This window comes from Pseudophryne corroboree, chromosome 9 (assembly GCF_028390025.1).
Source record: "Pseudophryne corroboree isolate aPseCor3 chromosome 9, aPseCor3.hap2, whole genome shotgun sequence".
Classification (NCBI taxonomy): Eukaryota; Metazoa; Chordata; class Amphibia; order Anura; family Myobatrachidae; genus Pseudophryne; species Pseudophryne corroboree.
The window spans coordinates 98,202,062-98,226,887 of NC_086452.1; the positions used below are offsets into that span (position 1 = coordinate 98,202,062).

Sequence of the window (24,826 nt, forward strand, 5' to 3'; positions counted from 1 at the left end):
GCAAAAATCCCATATAGCCCATATTAAACAGGCTGCAGTATTCTTGGAAGAAGCTGCATTAGATATGGGTACTATTGCTTCTAGGGCATCAGCCTTTAAAAATAGCTGCTTGCAGAGCAGATTGATTGCGTACGTGGAAAGCTGATTCAGAATCTAAGAAGGTTTTGGAATCTTTGCCTTTTTCTGGAGATATTCTTTTTGGTAAAGAATTGACAGATATTCTGGAGTCAGAAGCAGACTCCAAGAAGGTCAAGTTTCCTTACACATACAATTTCAAGCCTAAAGTTCCGGCTTTTCGGCCCTTTCGGCCTCAAGGAAAAAGTGATGGCAAGCAGCCCCAATACAACAAGTCTGGTAAGACTAAAAAACATTGGGCTACCAGAGGACCCATACGCGCACGCAGGGGGGGGGGGGGGTGTTCCGAGTACCTAGAAACCCCCCCTGGCCTCTGATACATCGGCACTGCTGCTGACTGATTTTTTTTTTTTAAAGTTTGTGTACGGAGGAGCTGCCCCTGTAACATGGCTGCAGCAGCTCCCTCCGAGTGCCTACACTGTCATGCGACTGCGCGCTGGCTGGCTGCCTGCCTGTAGGGGGAGCTGCAGCGAAAGCGTGCAGCAGCTGCAGCTCCTCTCAGGCAGTATGTGGGGCTGTATGACAATCTGGATGAGGGCAGGCAGATGCTGTCTCCACTCTTCAGTATTTACAGTGATTCAATCAGCAGCAGCCAGGTGAAGGATGGGGGAGGAGGGGCATGTAGTCTACATGCTGTGCCGAGTACTGTAGCACTTTCTGTGAGTAGCATGTGGGAGGGGTGCTGTACTTCCTGTAATGGTGTGTGTATGTATGGCATGTAAGTGTGCTGTGTGCATGTACAGTATGTAACTATGTATGTATGCTGTGTGTGCATGTATACTGTGTATGTGTGGCATGTATGTATGCTTTGCGCATGTATACTGTGTATGTGTGGCATGTATGTATGCTGTGTGCATGTATACTGTGTATGTATGGCATGTATGTATGCTTTGCGCATGTATACTGTGTATGTGTGGCATGTATGTATGTATGCTGTGTGCATGTATACTGTGTATGTATGGCATGTATGTATGCTTTGCGCAGGTATACTGTGTATGTATGGCATGTATGTATGCTTTGTACATGTATACTGTGTATGTATAGCATGTATTTATGTATGCTGTGTGCATGTATACTGTATGTGTATCTATGTATGCTGTGTGCATGTATACTGTGTGTATGTATGTGTGCTTTGTGTATGTATAGTGTGTGTGTGTGTGTGTGTGTGTGTGTGTGTGTGTGTGTGTATATGCTGTGTGCATGTATACTGTGTGTATTTGTGTAAGTATGCTAATGTATGTGTATGGCGGTCCAGCACTCCTTTTATTTTATTTTTATAATTTTTTATTGAAGCAATATATGCAATACATACATAAACATTCACTGTAATTCAAATCATCGGTATATGGGTAATATATGAAAACAATACAAGGGAGAGTACAGTTGAGTCCGTAATCAAGAGACATATCCATTATAAGCAAGCAACAGTATCACATCTGCATGAAACATGTCCCCGGAGACCACCGGCTTCACCGATCCCAAATCCAGTTCAGTCGATTGACCCAGACTTATACATTAAAAAAAAAAAAAAAAATCCCGTGTCCATACCTTATTTCCCCACCCATCCGCCCACAAAGCGTCGAGTGACAGTCAAGTTTAAAGCACAATCGGCGGATCTCCCGCAGCCGTTCTAGTTAGAAACCATTCTGTATTGGACACGGAGTCACGGAGCTGTTTCCTAACCGTTGTCGACAAGGTCGTTATATAGCTCTCCCACACTTCAAAATTTTTTTGTATCTTAATATCTTTCTCCAGCAAGACGCCTATCCATTCCATCCTAAAGAGGTAGAATAGTTTGGCTTTAAATAATGATAGAGTAGGAGGATCTCTAGCTATCCACACTTGCAGAATGGCTTTCCTAGCCGCTATACTAACTGCCAGCAGCAGTTTTTCACTGCCCAAAGAGAGGCGTTGATTCGGTGGTAGGATACCGAAAAGCGCCCACTCCGGAGACAACCTCCAATAGTTCACCAGATTGGCCGTCAGGTAGTTTATTATATATATCCAAAACTGTCTGATTATAGGGCATGTCCACAGGCAGTGAAATAGATCTGCCTGAAGAGTGCCACATTTCCAACATGCATGTGTGTCAGCAAGTCCTATCATGTGTCGTATATGAGGCGATAAATAAGTCCTATCTAAAATATTAAGAGACATTTCTTTATACCTAGAAGAGGGAAATAGTTTGCAGGCCTTAACATGTGCCGCAAGTAAGTCCGTAGTCTCAATGTCTGGGAGACCATCCTTCCAAGACATAATACCTCCCCGTCCCCTCGAGTAGTCTAGGACGTTTCGAAAGTACCCATATGCAGTCGATATTGCCTTACGAACCTTAGGGGTTTGTTTCAGCATTCTATCCAACGGATTGTCCCAGTCCCCAGGTGAAAAACATCTAATAATGGATGAAACATAGTGTTGAGCCAAAAGAAAGGCCACAGGATAGGCCATCAAAGCTGGATATCTCTTGGAACGTGAGCGGCCTCAAGCCCCGCATATCCACCAAATCACCGATCTTGGACCCCCCCCCCCCCCCAACCGCCATATATTAAACGGATATTGTGCCCGACCATCTTGGAAGTCAGGGTTAGCCATGAACGGAAGGTATAATGATTAGTGGGCATTTAGATCAAGTTTATGTCGCATATCTGTCCATAGCTTCTTAATGTTCCACAGTAGTGGGTTTCTCCTCAGCTCCTCGGACACCTCTCCAGCGTGCAGATGTAGAAAGGTAATTAGATCCCCCTCTTGTAAAAATTCCCTACCTAAGTCTGTGTTTGTGTATGTGTTGTCATTGTGCATCCAGTCAGTACCAGAAAATATTAGGGAAGTTAATTCCCCCATTTCCTGCAGTCTGTTGGAGTTTGATCAATGCTATGCGCGGTCTCCCTCCCTGCCAGATAAATCTTCTAAAAAGAAAATTGAGATGTTGAACGTCTTTAGGTAGAAGTACATGCGGCATGGCTTGAATTAAGTACATCAAACGGGGGAATGATATCATCTTAATCAAGCTAGCCCTCCCCATATATGATAAAGGCATGGACTTCCAGGTCTCAAGTTCTGTTTCAATTGTTCGGATGGCCGAGGTAAAATTTAGGGCATATAATCGCTCCGGCTTTCTCGATATTCTAATCCCTAGATAGGTTATGTGGTCTGAACTCCATTGCAATGGTAGGTTCCTCACTCCATGCTTCAAAAATTAACCATTCCCCAATCTGAGTGCCACCGATTTTGCCCAGTTAACATTGAAGCCCGAAACATGTCCATAAGCCTGCAGTAAATTAAATATATGGGTCAATGAAGCCTCCGGGTCTGAGATATAAAGCAGTAGATCATCGGCAAATGCAGTAAGTTTTAGGTCTCTGCGACTGACCTGAATTCCATGAAACTGAGTATCACTTACCAGCAAACCAAAGAAAAAAGATGTAAAGATGGCGCTTCAATACAAAGGTGCAGCAACCAAACAGACAGGACAGTCACCTCAGTCCTTTACAGTTTCTAGAATATTCTTGGGGTTGCTGTGGTGCGCTCCCTGGGTCAGTTCACGACAATTCACGATAAGATCCAATGGCAAGGTATATATTCATCCAACCTTGACCAGCAATAATAAGACGTGGGGAAATTCATATATCTTCTTTCTGAACACTCCACCAATTCACCATCATAGGTAATCCCCAAAAGAGAAGTTATAAAACCGCATATAGTGAAGTACAATTTTATTCTAATAGGTGTGCAAATTAGCATAAATTATTCAGTGCGAATAAAGTATTTAGTGCAAATAAAAATTCATGGGGTATAACTTCCCATATATTACATCACATAAAACACACTAGGTAAGAATAGCAGCAATAGATATGATGATTTCAATATATCCGAGGTTAATTCATGGGATATGGCTTCCCACAATCACAATAGTATACCACAAAGGATATATAGCAGCAATCAATGAAATAAATAACATAAAAAAATCCACCACTGATTTAGGCGGACCTGCGTACCAGATTTTATGGGGTGTCAACTAGCCCACCCAAATTTGCATGGAAGGTTGTCTCCCGGGATTGACAGCAACAGTCAAAACATGCAGATTCTAGGCTGATTTTGCTCCCCTCTGGTCATGGAAGGTCCCTCCAATAGGTGATTGATTGGAGGCCAAGTTGAACAGCAGGGGAGACAAGGGGCAACCTTGCCGCGTGCCACGGCGCATAACCACCGGGCTGCTAATATGTCCATTAAGTAAGAGGGTAGTAGAGGGAGAATCGTATAAGTAGCGAATAATATCAATGAAGTCTTGGTGGAATAGTCTACGTTCTAAGACCTTGAATAGATGGGGCCAAAGTACTGTATCGAAGGCCTTAGTGGTGTCTATACTGACGAGTATATTCCTGGACTGGGGCGATTGAGCAGAAGCTATAACTGCAGCGACCGCCGCCCAAATTCCCTTAACCGAATGTGTTTTGCGAACAAAGCCAAACTAGTGATTAGTTAAAGTGTGGGGGAGAATAGTTTGTAGCCGATCTGCCAAAATCTTAGTAAATAGTTTTATGTCGGTATTTAATAACGTAATGGGCCTGTATGAGGTCACCAATTGTGGGTCCTGTGCGGGTTTAGGGATTAAAATAGTATGTGCTGTTGTGAAGTGATGAAAGGGGGGGCGATGTTGCAAAAGGCCGTTGAACAATTCCAGCAGAGTCGGAACTACGTGAGGCTGAAGGATCTTCTAAAATTCATTGGAGAGGCCGTCAGGGCCTGGAGACTTGTGCAATTTAAGTTTGGACATTGCCGAGACTAGTTCCTCCTCAGTGATAGCTCTCACCAGTAAGTCCGACTGTGCATTCATTATTGGTGGTACTACTGTGTTTGGTAGGAGCGTGGTATGGGTAGTTTCGCTGAAGGGGAGATCAGAGTATAAGTCAGCAAAATTAGATTCAAAATGATCTAATATGTCAGGGGAATTGGTAAGGAGTTGTCCCGAGGCTCGGTGTCTAACCGCTGTTATGAATTTGCGAGTGGTTTTTTTCCTAGCCATAGTTGCCAGTAGTCGACCGGGTTTATTTCCCCATTGGTAATATTTATGAGAAGAAAATACCACGTCACGCTTTGCTTGCGCTAACAAATGGTAATTTCAGAGTTGCTTAGCCTGTAGATAAAGCTGCAAAGACTCCTCAGTCTGAGGAGTAAGGTGACGCTGCAGTGTATCAGTTAATTCTGATTATAAAGCGTTGTAAATCGCCAAATTTTTCTTTTTCAATCTATGAACATACTCAATAATTTGACCCCTTAGAACTGCTTTAGCCGCACCCCAACGGATAGTTGGGCGGTCCCAATGTTCCAGGTTATCGTCTAAATAGTTGGCCCAATTCGTTATCAAAAATTTCCTAAAATCATCACAATTATAGAGATAACTCGGAAATCTCCAAATCCTGGAGCCTCCCGACTGAAGAGTTCTTTGCAGCGTCAATGTCACAGGAGCATGGTCCGATATCAAAATGTTGTGTATATCAGCTTGCGCGACTTGCGTAACTAGGGAGTCTGCAACCAAGATTGAATCAATCCTGGACCAGGATTTATGAACCCCGGAAAAGAAAGTAAATGATCTGTCAGAGGGATTGAGGAGGCGCCAAATATCAGTAAGCTGAAGGGAAACTTTTAACGTTTGGAGATGTGTCCAAAAAGAGGAACCAGAAGTACGCGGGACAGGACGTTTATCAATAGTGGGATCATCAACTGTATTCCAGTCGCCTCCCAGGATAAATTGAAAATTATCGCGTTGTAACAGCTGAGAGCTTAAATCTTGGAGAAAAGCAGCTGTCTCACCATTGGGTGCGTAGACATTAACCAGTGTGTATTTGTTACCCCAAATTTCCACATCCAAAATTAAATAACGCCCCTCCGGGTCAGTAACAGAGTTTAAAACAGTGTAGTGTAGGTGTTTGCTAAATAGGATTGCCACCCCCCTAGTCTTCCTCGTGTTATCTGCAGAAACACAGCTATCTATCCATGGTGCCCGAAGAGCAGAGGAGGCGCCCGACACCCAGTGGGTCTCTTGGAGAAATATAATTTGAGGTTTAAACCGCTTCAGGTGTGTGACAACTCTTTTACGCTTTATTGGGGAGTTAAGGCCGCCCACATTCCAGGATAAAATCTTAAAGCATGAATCTGATGAAGAGGTCCTTACACTAGGATCGGTCATTAGTCTATTAACCTACACCCACCCGAGGGTGACACTTCAGCGGGAACATCACGTCACAGAGTCGTCCTCCTCCTTCCCAGCGAGCGGAGAGGAACGACCGAAACCATACTGGACCATAGAGCTCAGGAACAGACCGGGTGAGGAAGGCACGGCACGGGCAGAACGAAAAAAAACAAAACAAAAAAAACACACATTGCTTCACATAACATTTTTTATTTTTTCCAAACCAAACTAATAACAACGCAAGTGCTAAACCCTCCGGTAGCACTGGCGAGAAACCTATCAGAAGTAAATGCAACATTTAAATTCCAGCTGAGTAGCATGTAATGAGACTAAATGTCTCTCTCATGTGAAAGTTAAACCGACTTATACCCCTTTCACATCGCACTAAAAACCCGGTATCGACACGCATATTGCCGTGTCGAAACGGGTCAGTGTGCGATGTGAAAGGTCCTTTTCAGAATTAGCGGGTCGCCTGACCCGGTAATTCAACCCGGTAAAAAAGAAGGGTTATTACCGGGTTGATTACCGGGTCAGGCGCAGTGTGAATGGGAGCCGTTCCGATGCGACACGGCCCCCATTCACAGCATAGGCAGAGGCGGCGCAGGAGATGAGCTCATCTCCCGGCACCGCCTCCACCCCCGCCCCTGCTGCGCCCTGCGCTGCTATGGCAACCGACCTGGTATATTGCCGGGTCGGAAAGCCAGCAACGGAGCGCAAATGCCGGATCCCACCCGGTAAGTACACGTTTCTCTTACCGGGTAGGATCCGGCATTTGCGATCTGAATGCAGCATTAGGGCGTAAAGTATAGAACAACAATATGCCTAGTATTGGTGTGGTGCGTTTCCAGGGTTCAACATGTGTGTAACATGGGATTTAGCAGTGGCAGGATCGACAAATAGCAGTGTGCGACCATTGTCATGAATGCGCAATTTAGCTGGATACATCAATGCGAATCTAGTATTGCTCTCATGGAGTATTTTGCAAACATCCGAGAATTCCCTTCTCTTCTGCGCAACAGAGGCCGAGAAATCCTGAAAAATCAAAATACGTTTTCCTTGCATTACCAATTGTGGGAGTTTGCGATAAGAGCGCAATACATGTTCCTTCATACGAAAGTCCATGAATTTCGCAATGACTGGCCTTGGCTTTATTTCAGCATCAGGTCGAGCAGGACCAATTCTATGCACCCTTTCAATATGTGATAAGAATGGGACATCTATAATTTCCAAAGCCAGGAATATATCAGTCGTTATAAAATCTGACAATTGTCTGTCTTTAACTGTTTCGGGGACGCCCACAAAGCGTAGATTCGATCTTCTATCCCTGTTTTCAAGCTCATTTATTTTTGCCTGCAAAGTTTTAAGAGAGGAATCTTGAGTGTTAGTGGATCGCTGGAGTGTGTGTATCTGATCTTCCCCATCACTAACCCGCTGTTCTAATGAGGTGATCCATGAGGTGTTATGGTGAATTTTCGCAAGTGTCGAATCAAGTAGTGTCTGTATCTGTTCAAGCCTTTTGTCAATTAAAGGGATATTTTCAAGTTTCTTGTCAATTTGGGGCATGAGAAGCCGGGAGAGCTCTTGGGCCATATGCATTAACGAGGGCTGATCAGGCAGCGCCTCCACCCCCTGAGTTTGGTCTCGGGAGGTTTTCCCGCCGTGTTCTTGTTCTTACTCATTCTTGTAGCGACTGAGGATTGGGAGGATCTAACCGCTGGAGTTTTATGGACGTATTTGTCCATCCCCCGGTCCGTAGACCACTCTGTGTAATAAGCTGGGGACTCTTATACAAACACACTGTAATATATGATAATAAAACACCTCACGTAAGGGCCTGAGTCAGAAGATATGTCAGAGCTACTCAGCTAGGGAGCAAAAACAAAATTTAACTAGACATTAACACACATATAATACAGGTAAAGGTAGTGCAGAGGCATTGCACCTTGAAACCTCCGGGTTGAAACCTATGTCAGGGAATAACAGTTGTGAGACAGATATTAGGAGAGATATTCTAAATTGCCCCAGGAGAAAGGCTTTGTAAAAGGTAACAGTGGATTAATATAGCCCATTAAATGTTAAAACTAGTTAGCCACCAGATGGCGATGTAGCCTCAGAAATTCTTGCACAGGGGCTACAGAGATTTCAATAAACTCATGTACCAGTGTCGCCTGAGGCAGCTTCCCACAATAGCAATAAGTACAGTATTAATGGTGGGCCAATAGGGAAAGAAAAAATAAGAATTTACTTACCGATAATTCTATTTCTCGGAGTCCGTAGTGGATGCTGGGGTTCCTGAAAGGACCATGGGGAATAGCGGCTCCGCAGGAGACAGGGCACAAAAAGTAAAGCTTTAGGATCAGGTGGTGTGCACTGGCTCCTCCCCCTATGACCCTCCTCCAAGCCTCAGTTAGGATACTGTGCCCGGACGAGCGTACACAATAAGGAAGGATTTATGAATCCCGGGTAAGACTCATACCAGCCACACCAATCACACTGTACAACCTGTGATCTGAACCCAGTTAACAGTATGATAACAGCGGAGCCTCTGAAAAGATGGCTCACAACAAATAATAACCCGATTTTTGTAACTATGTACAAGTAATGCAGATAATCCGCACTTGGGATGGGCGCCCAGCATCCACTACGGACTCCGAGAAATAGAATTATCGGTAAGTAAATTCTTATTTTCTCTATCGTCCTAGTGGATGCTGGGGTTCCTGAAAGGACCATGGGGATTATACCAAAGCTCCCAAACGGGCGGGAGAGTGCGGATGACTCTGCAGCACCGAATGAGAGAACTCCAGGTCCTCCTTAGCCAGGGTATCAAATTTGTAGGATTTTACAAACGTGTTTGCCCCTGACTAAATAGCCGCTCGGCAAAGTTGTAAAGCCGAGACCCCTCGGGCAGCCGCCCAAGATGAGCCCACCTTCCTTGTGGAATGGGCATTTACATATTTTGGCTGTGGCAGGCCTGCCACAGAATGTGCAAGCTGAATTGTATTACACATCCAACTAGCAAAAGTCTGCTTAGAAGCAAGAGCACCCAGTTTGTTGGGTGCATACAGGATAACAGCAAGTCAGTTTTCCTGACTCCAGCCGTCCTGGAACCTATATTTTCAGGGCCCTGACCACATCTAGCAACTTGGAGTCCTCCAAGTCCCTAGTAGGCGCAAGACACCACAATAAGCTGGTTCAGGTGAAACACTGACACCACCTTAGGGAGAGAACTGGGGACGAGTCCGCAGCTCTGCCCTGTCCGAATGGACAAACAGATATGGGCTTTTTTGAGAAAAAAACCACCAATTTGACACTCGCCTGGTCCAGGCCAGGTCCAAGAGCATGTTCACTTTTCATGTGAGATGCTTCAAATCCACAGATTTGACTGGTTTTAAACCAATGTGTTTTGAGGAATCCCAGAACTACGTTGAGATCCCACAGTGCCACTGGAGGCACAAAAGGGGGTTGTATATGCAATACTCCCTTGACAAACTTCTGGACTTCAGGAACTGAAGCCAATTCTTTCTGGAAGAAAAATCGACAGGGCCGAAATTTGAACCTTAATGGACCCCAATTTGAGGCCCATAGACACTCCTGTTTGCAGGAAATGCAGGAATCGACCGAGTTGAAATTTCTTCGTGGGGCCTTCCTGGCCTCACACCACGCAACATATTTTCGCCACATGTGGTGATAATGTTGTGCGGTCACCTCCTTTCTGGCTTTGACCAGGGTAGGAATGACCTCTTCCTGAATGCCTTTTCCCTTAGGATCCGGCGTTTCACCGCCATGCCGTCAAACGCAGCTGCGGTAAGTCTTGGAACAGACATGGTACTTGCTGAAACAAGTCCCTTCTTAGCGGCAGAGGCCATAAGTCCTCTGTGAGCATCTCTTGAAGTTCCGGGTACCAAGTCCTTCTTGGCCAATCCGGAGCCATGAGTATAGTTCTTACTCCTCTACGTCTTATAATTCTCAGTACCTTAGGTATGAAAAGCAGAGGATGGAACACATACACCGACTGGTACACCCACGGTGTTACCAGAACGTCCACAGCTATTGCCTGAGGGTCTCTTAACCTGGCGCAATACCTGTCCCGTTTTTTGTTCAGACGGGACGCCATCATGTCCACCTTTGGTAATTCCCAACGGTTTACAATCATGTGGAAAACTTCCCCATGAAGTTCCCACTCTGCCGGGTGGAGGTCGTGCCTACTGAGGAAGTCTGCTTCCCAGTTTCCATTCCCGGAATGAAACACTGCTGACAGTGCTATCACATGATTTTCCGCCCAGCGAAAAGTCCTTGCAGTTTTTGCCACTGCCCTCCTGCTTCTTGTGCCGCCCTGTCTATTTACGTGGGCGACTGCCGTGATGTTTTATCCCACTGGATCAATACCGGCTGACCTTGAAGCAGAGGTCTTGCTAAGCTTAGAGCATTATAAATTTACCCTTAGCTATATTTATGTGGAGAAAAGTCTCCAGACTTGATCACACTCCCTGGAAATTTTTTCCTTGTGTGACTGCTCCCCAGCCTCTCGGGCTGGCCTCCGTGGTCACCAACATCCAAAACTGAATGCCGAATCTGCGGCCCTCTAGAAGATGAGCACTCTGTAACCACCACAGGAGAGACACCCTTGTCCTTGGATATAGGGTTATCCGCTGATGCATCTGAAGATGCGATCCGGACCATTTGTCCAGCAGATCCCACTGAAAAGTTCTTGCATGAAATCTGCCGACTGGAATTGCTTCGAAGGAAGTCACCATTTTTTTTTTACCATGGCCCTTGTGCAATGATGCACTGATTTTAGGAGGTTCCTGACTAGCTCGGATAACTCCCTGGCTTTCTCTTCCGGGAGAAACACCTTTGTCTGGACTGTGTCCAGAATCATCCCTAAGCACAGGAGACTTGTTGTCGGGATCAGCTGCGATTTTGGAATATTTAAAATCCACCCCTGCTGTTGTAACAGTATCCGAGATAGTGCTACTCCGACCTCCAACTGTTCCCTGGACTTTGCCCTTATCAGGAGATCGTCCAAGTAAGGGATAATTAAGACGCCTTTTCTTCGAAGAAGAACCATCATTTCGGCCATTACCTTGGTAAAGACCCGGGGTGCCGTGGACAATCCAAACGGCAGCGTCTGAAACTGATAGTGACAGTTCTGTACCACGAACCTGAGGTACCCTTAGTGATAAGGGCAAATTTGGGACATGGAGGTAAGCATCCCTGATGTCTCGGGACACCATATAGTCCCCTTCTTCCCGGTTCGTTATCACTGCTCTGAGTGACTCCATCTTGATTTGAACCTTTGTAAGTGTTCACATTTTTTTAGATTTAGAATAGGTCTCACCTAGCCTTCTGGCTTCAGTACCACAATATAGTGTGGAATAATACCCCTTTTCTTGTTGTAGGAGGGGTAATTTAATTATCACCTGCTGGAAATACAGCTCGTGAATTGTTTCCCATACTGCCTCCTTGTCGGAGGGAGACCTTGGTAAAGCAGACTTCAGGAGCCTGCGCAGGGGAAACGTCTCGACATTCCAATCTGTACCCCTGGGATACTACTTGTAGGATCCAGGGGTCCTGTACGGTCTCCGCGTCATGCTGAGAGCTTGTCAGAAGCGGTGGAACGCTTCTGTTCCTGGGAATGGGCTGCCTGCTGCAGTCTTCTTCCCTTTCCTCTATCCCTGGGCAGATATGACTCTTATAGGGACGAAAGGACTGAAGCTGAAAAGACGGTGTCTTTTTCTGCAGAGATGTGACTTAGGGTAAAAACGGTGGATTTTCCAGCAGTTGCCGTGGCCACCAGGTCCGATGGACCGACCCCAAATAACTCCTCTTCCTTTATACGGCAATACACCTTTGTGCCGTTTGGAATCTGCATCACCTGACCACTGTCGTGTCCATAAACATCTTCTGGCAGATATGGACATCGCACTTACTCTTGATGCCAGAGTGCAAATATCCCTCTGTGCATCTCGCATATATAGAAATGCATCCTTTAAATGCTCTATAGTCAATAAAATACTGTCCCTGTCAAGGGTATCAATATTTTTAGTCAGGGAATCCGACCAAGCCACCCCAGCTCTGCACATCCAGGCTGAGGCGATCGCTGGTCGCAGTATAACACCAGTATGTGTGTATATACTTTTTATGATATTTTCCAGCCTCCTGTCAGCTGGCTCCTTGAGGACGGCCCTATCTATAGACGGTACCGCCACTTGTTCTGATAAGCGTGTGAGCGCCTTATCCACCCTAAGGGGTGTTTCCCAACGCGCCCTAACTTCTGGCGGGAAAGGGTATACCGCCCATATTTTCTATCGGGGGGAACCCACGCATCATCACACACTTCATTTAATTTATCTGATTCAGGAAAAACTACGGTAGTTTTTTCACATCCCACATAATACCCTCTTTTGTGGTACTTGTAGTATCAGAAATATGTAACACCTCCTTCATTGCCCTTAACGTGTGGCCCTAATAAGGAATACGTTTGTTTATTCACCGTCGACACTGGATTCAGTGTCCCTGTCTGTGTCTGTGTCGACCGACTAAAGTAAACGGGCGTTTTAAAACCCCTGACGGTGTTTTTGAGACGTCTGGACCGGTACTAATTGTTTGTCGGCCGTCTCATGTCGTCAACCGACCTTGCCGCGTGTTGACATTATCACGTAATTCCCTAAATAAGCCATCCATTCCGGTGTCGACTCCCTAGAGAGTGACATCACCATTACAGGCAATTGCTCCGCCTCCTCACCAACATCGTCCTCATACATGTCGACACACACGTACCGACACACAGCACACACACAGGGAATGCTCTGATAGAGGACAGGACCTACTAGCCCTTTGGAGAGACAGAGGGAGAGTTTGCCAGCACACACCAAAAACGCTATAATTATATAGGGACAACCTTATATAAGTGTTTTCCCTTATAGCATCTTTTTTATATATTTTTAACGCCAAATTAGTGCCCCCCCTCTCTGTTTTAACCCTGTTTCTGTAGTGCAGTGCAGGGGAGAGCCTGGGAGCCTTCCCTCCAGCCTTTCTGTGAAAGAAAATGGCGCTGTGTGCTGAGGAGATAGGCCCCGCCCCTTTTTCGGCGGCCTCGTCTCCCGCTCTTAACGGATTCTGGCAGGGGTTAAATATCTCCATATAGCCCCCGGAGGCTATATGTGAGGTATTTTTAGCCAAAAATAGGTTTTAATTGCCTCCCAGGGCGCCCCCCTCCCAGCGCCCTGCACCCTCAGTGACTGCCGTGTGAAGTGTGCTGAGAGGAAATGGCGCACAGCTGCAGTGCTGTGCGCTACCTTAAGAAGACTGAGGAGTCTTCATGCCGCCGATTCTGGACCTTCTTCTTGTTTCAGCATCTGCAAGGGGGCCGGCGGCGAGGCTCCGGTGACCATCCAGGCTGTACCTGTGATCGTCCCTCTGGAGCTAATGTCCAGTAGCCAAAGAAGCCAATCCATCCTGCACGCAGGTGAGTTCACTTCTTCTCCCCTAAGTCCCTCGTTGCAGTGATCCTGTTGCCAGCAGGACTCACTGTAAAATAAAAAACCTAAGCTAAACTTTTCTAAGCAGCTCTTTAGGAGAGCCACCTAGATTGCACCCTTCTCGGCCGGGCACAAAAATCTAACTGAGGCTTGGAGGAGGGTCATAGGGGGAGGAGCCAGTGCACACCACCTGATCCTAAAGCTTTACTTTTTGTGCCCTGTCTCCTGCGGAGCCGCTATTCCCCATGGTCCTTTCAGGAACCCCAGCATCCACTAGGACGATAGAGAAAAGAAAAGAAATAAAAGGGGAGAGTCCAGCAAGATACAGAAGGAAGAATAAGAGAGAGGCCTGGGTTCCCACACCTTAGAAGGAGAGACTGAGCACTTCGTTGGAAAGAGGTATGAGGTATTACAAGAAAGATTAGGGAGAGGCTCACCACAGGCAGGTATCAAGCAGTGTACAAGGGGGCTGTATAAGTTTCATGTAAATATGCAGTCCCGGATAGTAGGACCACGCAGCCCGTGGTCAGCGACGGGCAGAACCTCAAACCGCCATTATCCTCCAGAGTATTGTTCACTATGCCAGCTTGTACTCAAACACAGTTCCCAGCCTCTTATTCAAGCCACTCTCAAGGGGTCTAATCGAGCAGGCACAGGGCTCACCTCAGCGCTCACCGCCGCTGTAATGTCCAAGGGGCTGAAGAGGAGTCGCAACACCCCGGGCGCCGAGGGCAGCAGCGTCCACCCCCTAGGTATCAATCGGCCTCGGATCAGCAGGCTCTCACCTCACCCGCGTTGACAAGTGCCTCCCGTGATCCTCCGTCTCTGCTCCGCCAGCGCCCGTCACGGCAGCCGATCACCGCCGCGTCTCCCAGTCTCTCCTCCGGTCACCGCAGCACAGACGTGAAAAGCAGGGGGGGAGCCAGGTCAGCGTCCTCCGCTCCAGGGGCCGTCTCCGTCTCAGCGCCCCACCGCCGTCAGCCAAAACTCGTCCCGCCATACGGTCCCGTCCCCAGACACTTCCGCACAGCCTTGGGATCAGAAGCGGGGGGGAGCCGGGCCAGGTCCACCGCTCCAGAGATCGCCGCCGGTGCAGCGCTACACCGCAGCCAGCCGCGGGAGTCTGTACAAGCGTCCAGGGGCAGCAGGGGCAGTCGAGTATCAGGGAGCAGAAGCCGCCGGGTTGTCAGCAGGACACGGAGCCTCCGCACCTTCACAGAACGGATGGGTCACCACCAAAGGGCTGCAGGTAATGGGAGATCCCCTCATGAACGGCAGGGGATGGGTATTACCAGGCCTCCATTCTTCGCGCCAGAACCCACGCCGGCGGTCATGCAGGCCGTCTCCTTGAAGGCCAAACTTTGGGGGCATATAATCACGCTCCTACCCTTGCAGGGTATCTCCAGGTTCCCTACGATGTAGGGGTTGCTATAGAGGGTCTCTCAGGAGAATAGAGGGCGGATAGCAGGGGATGCTGGTGGATTTCCAACCTGCAAGCCGGAGCCCAGCTAAAAAGCAGCCATGCTGGATGGCCCGCCCACCGGAAGTCTCCCAGCACTCCTTTTGATATACACAATGATACTCAGATGCCCTCTGTATTTAAAAGGAAGAAATCTAAGGGCCCCTGGCTTTTTTACTGGGATAAATTCTATCTATCTATCTGTCTATATATCTGTCTATCTATCTATCTATCTATCTATCTATCTATCTATCTATCTATCTATCTATCTATCGTATATCACACATACAGACGTGCATTATCTATCTATCTATCTATCTATCTATCTATCTATCTATCTATCTATCTATCTATCTATCTATCGTATATCACACATACAGACGTGCATATATACATTTACAGAAACCCCCCCATGAAAATCCTGCGTTTGCCACTGGGACCGGTTGGAAAAACAGAAAATAAAGCCATCAGCCTGATGGTGCGGGCCTCCACCTGGGGGACCCCAGGGTGGCAGGGCCGACTTCTTCAGTTTGCACAGATCTGGCAGCAGTCTACAACAGATGCCTGGGTGTAGGAAGTGGTATCTTTAGGTTATGTTTCTGCCTTCAAGAAACACCCTCCTCAAAGATTTTTTGTACCAGCCCATCTCGGGTAGAGACGAAGGCCAGGGCTTTGTTAGAAGCAGTTCAGAAATTGCTTCAGTCAGGAGTAGTCATTCCAGTTCTTCCTGCACAATGAGGACAGGGTTTTTACTCCAACCTGTTTTTAGTTCAGAAGCCAAATGGGTCATTTCGGCACATTCTCAATCTTAAAGTACTGAACAGATACATTTGGGTACCTCGGTTTCACATGGAGACGTTACGTTCCATCATTTGGGCCATGGAGCCAGGGGATTATATGGTATCCCTGGATATACAGGATGCTTACCTACATGTTCCTATAGCACTGTCCCATCAGTGCTATCTCATGTTCGCTATCCTCCAACAGCATTTTCAGTTCCAGGCCCTACCTTTTGGGTTAGCCACAGCTCACAGAGTATTTACCAAGATTATGGTGGTAATGGCAGTTTATCTCCACCAGCAGAGGATAAGAATTTTTCCATACCTCGACGATCTTTTAATCCTGGCACAGATGTAGGAATTGCTCTTATGTCATCTGCAACAGACAATATTGTGTCTGCAGAACCACGGGTGGCTCATAAATTGGGCAAAATCGTCTCTGGTTCAGTCACAATGGATGACTCACTTGGGGGCTGTACTGGACAAGTCTTCAGAGAGTCATTTTATCTCTGAACAAGATACCCAAGGTCCAGTCAAGGATTCAGGACTTGTTACACAGTCAAAAGGTATCCATTCACGCAGCAATGCGCGTGATGGGTTTGATGGTGTCAACATTCGACATGGTGGAGTATGCACGATTCCACTCGAGGCCTCTGCAGCGTCTGATTCTTGCCAAATGGAATGGGTTGCATCAGACGATAAAAACACAGACTATGTTTCTTACTTTAAGAAGTAAGGAGGTCATTAGCCTGGTGGCTACAGACATCCCATCTGGACGAGGGGAGACCCTTTTGGATATTAGATTGGGAAATTCTTACGACAGATGCCAGTCTCTAGGGCTGGGGAGCAGTGTCAGGAAGGTTGTGTTTCAGGGGCAATGGACCAAGGAAGAAAGTTGCCTGCCAATAAACATATTGGAACTTCGGGCCATATACATGGCACTGATTCAGGCAAAGGACATTCTTCGGGGAAAACCAGTCCAGATCCGCTCGGACAAGGCGACGGCAGTAGCGTACCTCAACCATCAAGGAGGAACTCGCAGCCAAAAAGCGATGAAGGAGGTACGTCACATACTAATGTGGGCAGAACTTCATCATCCAGCCTTGTCCGCAGTGTTCGTTCCGGGAGTCCTAAACTGGGAATCGGCTTTCTCAGTCGACAAGCCATTCAGGCAAGCGAATGGGCTCTACACATGGAGGTCTTCCTGACTCTAGTAGACAGATTTCATGGTGTCCCGTCTGAACAACAAAATACTAACAAACGGGTCAAGAACAAAGGGTCCCAGAGCGATCTTTGTGGATTCCCTGTCGGTGAGATGGGATTTTCATCTGGCCTATGTGTTTCCTCCAATCACCCTATTATCCTGGGTGGTGAGAAAAACAAAGGTGCCGTGATACTAATAGCTCCGGCTTGGCCCAGAAGACATTGGTACACAGGTCTGCAGAGGATGCCATTGGATGTTCCACTTCTGCTCCCTTAACATCCAGATCTACTGATGCAGGGACCTGGTTATCACAGACATCTGGATCGACTGTCTTTGACGGAATAGCTCTTGAAACCTCTATCCTGAAGTCAAGAGGATTCTCACAACAGGTAATTCAAACTATGCTCAGAGCAAGGAAACCGTCCTTCCTCAGCTTGCATTTATCACTGAATATGGCAAACCTATATTCATTGGTGCAGTGAACGGAAAATGAACCCTAAATCTTTCAGAGTTTCCAGGGTCTTAGCATTTCTTCAGGCAGGAATGGATGAAGGTTTGAAGGTGGCTTCCTTGAGAGTGCAAGTACCAGCATTGACTGTATGGTTCCAAAAGAAAATTGCCAATTTACAAGATGTGCATACTTTTTTCCAGGGAATGCTGCACATTCAATCTCCTTTTGTTCCTCCTAAAGTGCCTTGGGACTTAAGTCTAATCCTGAAAGCTTTTTTAAGTTTTCCTGTTTGAACCACTTAATAAAGTGGATCTTTAATGGTTGACAGCTAAAGTTCTCTTTCTACTGGCTATGGCGTCAGCTAGAAGAGTATCATATTTAGGGGCATTATCATGTCATTCCCCATTTCTGATTTTTTATCCATATAAAGCAGTTCTAAGAACTAGATCTGGGTATCTTCCGAAGGTGGTGTCTAAATTCCACCTTAATGAAGAGATTGTAGTCCCGGATTTTCAAGTACCGGGCCTTTCTGCGGGAGATGCATCGCTGGACGTGGTCTGTGCATTAAGGATCTACGTGGATCGTACCACTGCCATCAGAAAAACAGATTCTCTCTTCATTCTCTACGGATTTCACAAGAGAGGATGGCCTGCTGATAAGCAGACACTGGCAAGATGGCTTCGGATGACGATTTCAGAAACATATTCTCAGGCTGATCTCCTGGATCCAGCTAATGTCTCTGTTCACTCTACTTGTAAGGTAGGTCCATCTTGGGCAGCACATGGTGCTTCAGCAGAACAGATATGTAAGGCAGCCACATGGTCTTCCATTAACACATTCATTAAACATTATGCCTTGGATACCTTTGCCTCTCATGACGCTGAATTCGGGCGAAGGATTCTCTTGTCCAATCAGAAGCGTCCCCACCACTAAATTGCTTTGGGAAATCCCATTGTTATCCTGTGGATAACCTGTGGACCCTGCCGGAGAAATATACGTTATGGTAAGAACTTACCATTGATAACGATATTTCTCCTAAGTCCACAGGATCCACAGGGATCCCACCCTGACATACCTGATTTGAGGATCCTTTTACTAACCTCTTCCTTCTTGTACGGAAGGGTGTGCATGTGTGTTTTTATAGCCTGATTAGGGCTATCTATGATGCCTTGAGCTTTGGAATACAACTGATTTACCTGCGCACGGAGGCGGGGATATATGGACGGGCCCGTTGCATGCTGGGAGGCTGGAAAAGCTTTGACCTATTGGTGCAAATCCGCTGTCGCTTCATCATATCCCATTGTTATCCTGTGGACTTAGAGGAGAAATACCGTTATCAACGGTAAGTTCTTACCATAATGTATATTTTTATGTTACACCCCAATTGTGTGGTTTTTTTTAACAAATACATTTTTTTTTTTTTTTAATGTGGACCTTCCCTGCTGAAATTGTTTTTGGAGCCCACCTTGGTATAACTCACACATGGGGATAAAATGATGGTGACAACACATATATCGAGTCTTTGAGAGATACCCAGATATGCTTGAATACAACTGCCTTTCTCGTGAGTAGGGTATGCTTCATATTCATAGTTGAGAACGTTTCCCTGAATATAAAAGAAACCTTTATGTGCTTCAACCAAACCCATTGTTGTGTGAGTGGGGGTACGCTTACTTTTCTTCTAAAGGGGTTCATTACAAGTTGGTGCTTCTAACACTGTGTTGGATAAAGATACCTTTACATGCACAATTCATCGTATGGAATGTGAGTTGGAGTACGCTCCTCTGGTGGATGAAGCCCATATCCTTCCTGAGAATTTTTGCTGCATGCACCATACATTGAAAGACTTGATGTTGTTTTAAAAACTTTTCTACAGATCTTGTCCATCTGCAACCTCAGGTACGTATTTTGTGGTATAAGTTCATATTGGTAACAAGCGCCTCCTATTTCGAGTCACACAAATTTTTGTATAATGGACGTGTGTCCCTGTGTCATACATATAAACACTGACCCCCTCGGTCTGTTTTTTCCCGGTTCCTAGGGGAAGATGTACTAAGCCTTGAAAAGTGGTAACTTTCACGGGGGTTAAAGTACCAGCCAATCAGCTCCTAACTGCCATGTTACAGGCTGGGTTTGAAAAATGTCAGGAGCTGGTTGGCTGGTACTTTATCACTGTGAAATGTATCACTTTCAAGGCTTAGTACATCTGGCCCTTAGCGGACACTCGGCTGCTGGTGGCTCCGCTGCTCCTCATTCTCCCCTATGCTGTGGGTGTCCCTGGCTGACCGTCTGCTCCTGGATCTCCTCTACTCATGCAGAAATGTGACTGCGAGGTGTGGGAGCTGCAAGGAGGAAGACCGGATACATCAGCAGGGACTGGGAGCCAGTAAGCACTAACGGGCAGGCAGCTGCGGGTTAGGTTGTCAGTGCAGTCCACTCTTGAAGTTCGGTGCCACACGCGGCTGCATACCTGGTGTAATTGGTCAGCCGGCCCTTGTCCATATTTATTCAGATGCGGTCCCCACATTTGTGATAGCTGCTAATTGTCTCTCCGATTTCTTACAGGTTATTCACTGAAATGTATCTAGCTCAATTAGGCAGTAACAAATATAACAAGACCCCTAGCGCATCACTCCGATGCTCATTTCACCCAAGGTTTATTCATGCATAAGCCTCAGGCGAAATGCGCACCACTGGAACACACCTAGTTCCGTCCCTGAGTACTATCGCCCCCTTTGTTTGCTTCAACACATAGCCTAGGAGCCAGCTCTGGGTGCATGGCCATCTCCAATATTTCTGCTACAACTATCCTGGTCTGTGCATAGGATTTTCCAGTCATTTGTTTTAGAGTCGCCCCTCCCCCCAAATAATTTTTAAAAGTCATTTCCTGCGGTGTATTCAGTTATCGCAGTGTGGGGTTGGTCATATTTATCACACTCCACTCGCATCTGAGATGCGGATTATGATAACTATGCCCGTTAGTCACATAAAAATGCGCTTATAGTGTCCTAGGTACTTAGGATTAGTATTTTTTTGCAAAGGGTTTAGTATAAAGAATCAGATTAAGCAGTTGTGCATGAGGGGTTATTCAGAGATGGACACAGTTAACCCACTCACATGCCGGGGGGCATCCAACACAGGGCAAGGCCGCCCAGCATGTGTGTGCCGCTGCCCCGCGATGCGTGAGCAATTTAATTACAAACGCATTGATTTGAGGTTAACCCTGCCTGCGCTGGCAGGTGGTCCGGCGCCATTTTTGTTCTCAGAGCAGCTGCATGTGACGTCACGCAGCCACCCCGAAAACAGTCTGCGAAATGCCGCATCACCGCCCCCCCCCAACAGTTGCCACTGTCAGTTACCTTGCGGTCGCATCCTTCCTGGATGTGACCGCATGGTGAAGGGTTGCGCATGCGCATTATGGCCAGTGCATGTGCGCAGACCAGATGCGAACGCAGCGGCTGTGGCCATCTCTGAATAAGGCCCATGGTGCGGGTCAGATGTATCAGACCTCTGTCTTTTGCCTTTTTACCCAGACTGAGTACTGCTTTCTGAGTTTTTGTGTATTTAGGATCAATATTTTTGTTGCTGAGGCATTGGTATAGTCAGACGCATGGCACAGCTAAGTCACAAAGTCCGTGGGAGGCAAATTGGGCTATTTGGCGTAATTTGAGGATAGTTGCAGGGATAGATTAAGAGAGGAGGGGGCCCATGTGCAGTGTCTGAGTGGACCCTCTCCTTTCTCCATGGAGCAGTTGTGAGTAGACTCTACCACTGTGGTAGATATTCGTATGCCTATCCCAAGAATGTGTAAATCGCTCTATTGTCTTAGCCTCTACCAACTCTACACCAATGGATAGGTGTATCTGTACGTATCATCTTTGTCATGTGGGAGTGCTGGTAAAAGTATCAAATATCGGATGCAGGGACAGAGCTTACGAGAAAGCCCTGTCCCTGTGAATTCACTTACCGCAAATCTCAGGGTATTTTTCATGAAAAATACCAAAATTGTGTCCGAGCATGTGCTGCCACCGGGTAACCCCTCCCCCCCGAAAACCCTCCCCCTTTGATTACACGAACCTGCAGCCAGGATTGGTGATCCAGGAAGGCAGCCGGTCATCAGGTCCTGTGCTCCGCAGCATCAATTTACTGCACCAGGGGTCACAGCAGGAGCACAGCGATCCGATGGCCGGCTGCCCTCACCGGTTCACCGAACCCCTAGGTGCACGTATTTTTTATTTTTTTTATTTAAACAGTGCTCAGCCTGTGTGTCCATCAGACACACATGGCTGATCACAGGGGACAGATCCAAGCACTTCCTTCACTGCCAACAGGAAGAGAAGCCTGTGCAGGAGTCAGGAGGGAGGGAAGCCTTAATAACGCTAACTTGAGATAGCATTATTATCACAGAGATCTCTCCTGGGGGGGTTTTTACGATGTTTTTTTTGTAAATTTGGCCAAATTGCATTTCCCATTACAAGTATGGGAAAATTCCAATTGGAATGTGGATTTAAGGGCTTGGAGGAGAATTTGCTATTGCTCATCCAATTACTTCTGGTGATACTAATATAATGTGAAAAGGGTGTAAAAACACCTTTTTCACATTACTTCAGTAAAAAAATAATTTGTATTAATCTGCCATAAAGCTGGGTAGACTCTAGAGCAATGTGTATCCCAGCTACGGTGTGATGTGATTTAAAAATAAATTGCGCCACTATACACCCTGCAGGATCCAGTGTATCATTACAGCATTCATTCATGTGCAATCGCAGGTATGCAATGCATACGATAAATTGTTCTGATGCGCGTCAAAATGATATAGCGTATTATTTATTGCTTAATGGGGGGTGTAGTATGCTATGCCGGTGGCCAGGCTCCCGGCGCCGGCATACCGACAGCTGGGCGAGTGCAAATGAGCCCCTTGCAGGCTCGCCACGCTATCTATTCTTCCTCCAAGGGGTCGTGGACCCCCAAGAGGGAGAAAAGGTGTCGGAATGCCAGCTGTCATGATTCCGGCGCCGGTATACTGTGCGCCGGGATCCCAACAACCGGCAAACTGAAGCCCACCCCTTAATGTGTACACAGCTTAGGGCGCTAAATTCTGGAAACAGTATGCAAGCACAGGAATCGCTCTATGTGGCTGCTGGCAGTGTCTCACATCATAGTTGTATGATGACACATCTGTTTGTGTACTACACACATGAATGCAATAGCTGCTTCCGCATACACATTAACACCCCCATATTTGCCCCCCTCCCCTCTCTGCTATGAGCCAGAGTTATCCCTCCATATCTGCAATGTCCCGGGTGTCAGAGGGAGGACGCCGGATCGGGAGAGCAGCATGGCAGCAGGAGACCAGCAGATAATACCAAGCACGGGAGGCACTCGATTATACCAGTTGTCGGAACAGCAGAACAAACAAACTACACCGCCTGAGAAACCTCCCTCCTAGGATTCTTTACTGCCCGCCCCGCGGAGGTAACACTATAGTTAGTACTTTTACCGCAAGCATCGGTCTCCGGAAAGATGGCCGCTATCTGCAGACCACACAGTCTGATTCTGGCACTTTCTAGAACTGTTACCTATTGGAAAAGGCCCAGTGAGGGCGTGAGAGCGGCGGTGACGTCCCTCTCGGCGGCGGAAGGTTCCAGAGTTCTGTGGCTTCCCTGCTGCTGGTTGCTGCCGCTCAATAGATCCGGTTTCTTCCTGGGATTGGCGGCGGTGCTTCATCATAACCTCTCCGCGATGGACTCTGCTGCTCTACTGGAGGTGAGAGGTCTTACATGATAACAGTAGCTACCTCGCATGAGGGTGGTCAGTTACTGGGGGATCACTGAGATCCCAGCATGGACACAAGTGCTGACTCTGACATCCCTAAGGATGGTGCACCCTAGTGTCCAGTATCTAGAAGCCAGACAGTCAGCTGAAGTCTTCAGATGCTGTGGGACTACAAGTGCTAGCGTGCAAGGCATCATTACTACTAGTATATCAAATATTTTGATTGCTTAACATGAGGGGGCAGATGTTTATTTGGAAGCCTTATCTGCAGCTTACCCACATCTGCAATGCTGGAATTCCCAGTGGTGTCTGACTACTTGGGTCCATACACTTCAGTGTTACTTGTAATGAGAGTTGGATGCCTCCCATAGGGTCCAATGACCGTGTGACAATCGTCACGAGCAAAACTACAACATCAGCTGGTTGTTATTATAATTCAGCCTCTAGCCTGTATACAGAGAAATGCTTTCATTCTTTTATTCTAAATGCAATCATTCTATTTGGGGCACAGTTCTATCAAGAAGCCACAAGTGACTTGATTTCAGGTGAAGGGACAGGTCCATCATGTCGGAGTACCTGTATTTCCAAACCATGTGTATTGTACAGTATTTCAGGGGTCTCCACCCCTTCCGCACGTGACAGTGGTATTTATAAGTACAGCCTGGACATAGTGAAAGCTACAGGCTTGATCAGGCAGCAAGATGACAGAGGCTTACGTTTATGCAGGTGTGTGTAAGATCTGCATTTAAATGAACTTTGTAGAGAAGTTCTTACAATAAAGTCATTTGTCCCCAGCTTCAGAAGGATCTGGAAGAAGTGAAGCAGCTGCTGGCGATGGCTACGAGGAAACGAGTGCGGGATGTGCTACTTGTGGAACAACGGAAGCTGGAGACAGATATATTGTTTAAAGCGCAGCAACAGATAGGGGACTCTGTGGAAGTGCAGAAGCCGTCTGCGATTGTGCCTCCTATGTCCAGCTGTTATACAGTGAAAATCAACAACTACGGTAAATGCAACCAACCCCCCCCACACACACACGCACACACAGCCTCCCATACCCAGAATGTGGTTTCACTTTCTATCTTAAACTAAAGCCAGTGAATGCAGGAGAAAGGGGCCATCGTGTGCCAAGCCAGTTTTGATGAATATTCAGCCTGTCTGTTCTTCAAGCATCAGAGTGACATTAGTTCCTAGTAAAATGATAGGTCGTAATTGCTGCACTCGTAGACATCCGGTACATTCTGTAAGACCGGGCAAGTTTTAATTAGTGGCCATTTGTCAAAATCTGCACAAGGTGACTGAGGTCCTAGAACTGTATTACATCTGTAAAGAAGGCTCAGTAGCAGTGGGAC

At 46.8% G+C, this 24,826-nt stretch overlaps 1 protein-coding gene across 1 annotated transcript in view; it reads left to right on the top strand.

The window, feature by feature from the left end:
• Positions 1 to 22,976: 22,976 nt before the first annotated feature.
• Positions 22,977 to 24,826, top strand: part of CACYBP (calcyclin binding protein) — a 42,354-nt gene continuing 40,504 nt past the window's right edge. The window contains exons 1-2 of the mRNA XM_063939690.1: positions 22,977 to 23,465; positions 24,270 to 24,480. Coding sequence (XP_063795760.1) covers positions 23,223 to 23,465; positions 24,270 to 24,480 — 454 coding nt within the window. The 5' untranslated portion in view covers positions 22,977 to 23,222. The remainder of the gene's footprint in view (positions 23,466 to 24,269; positions 24,481 to 24,826) is intronic.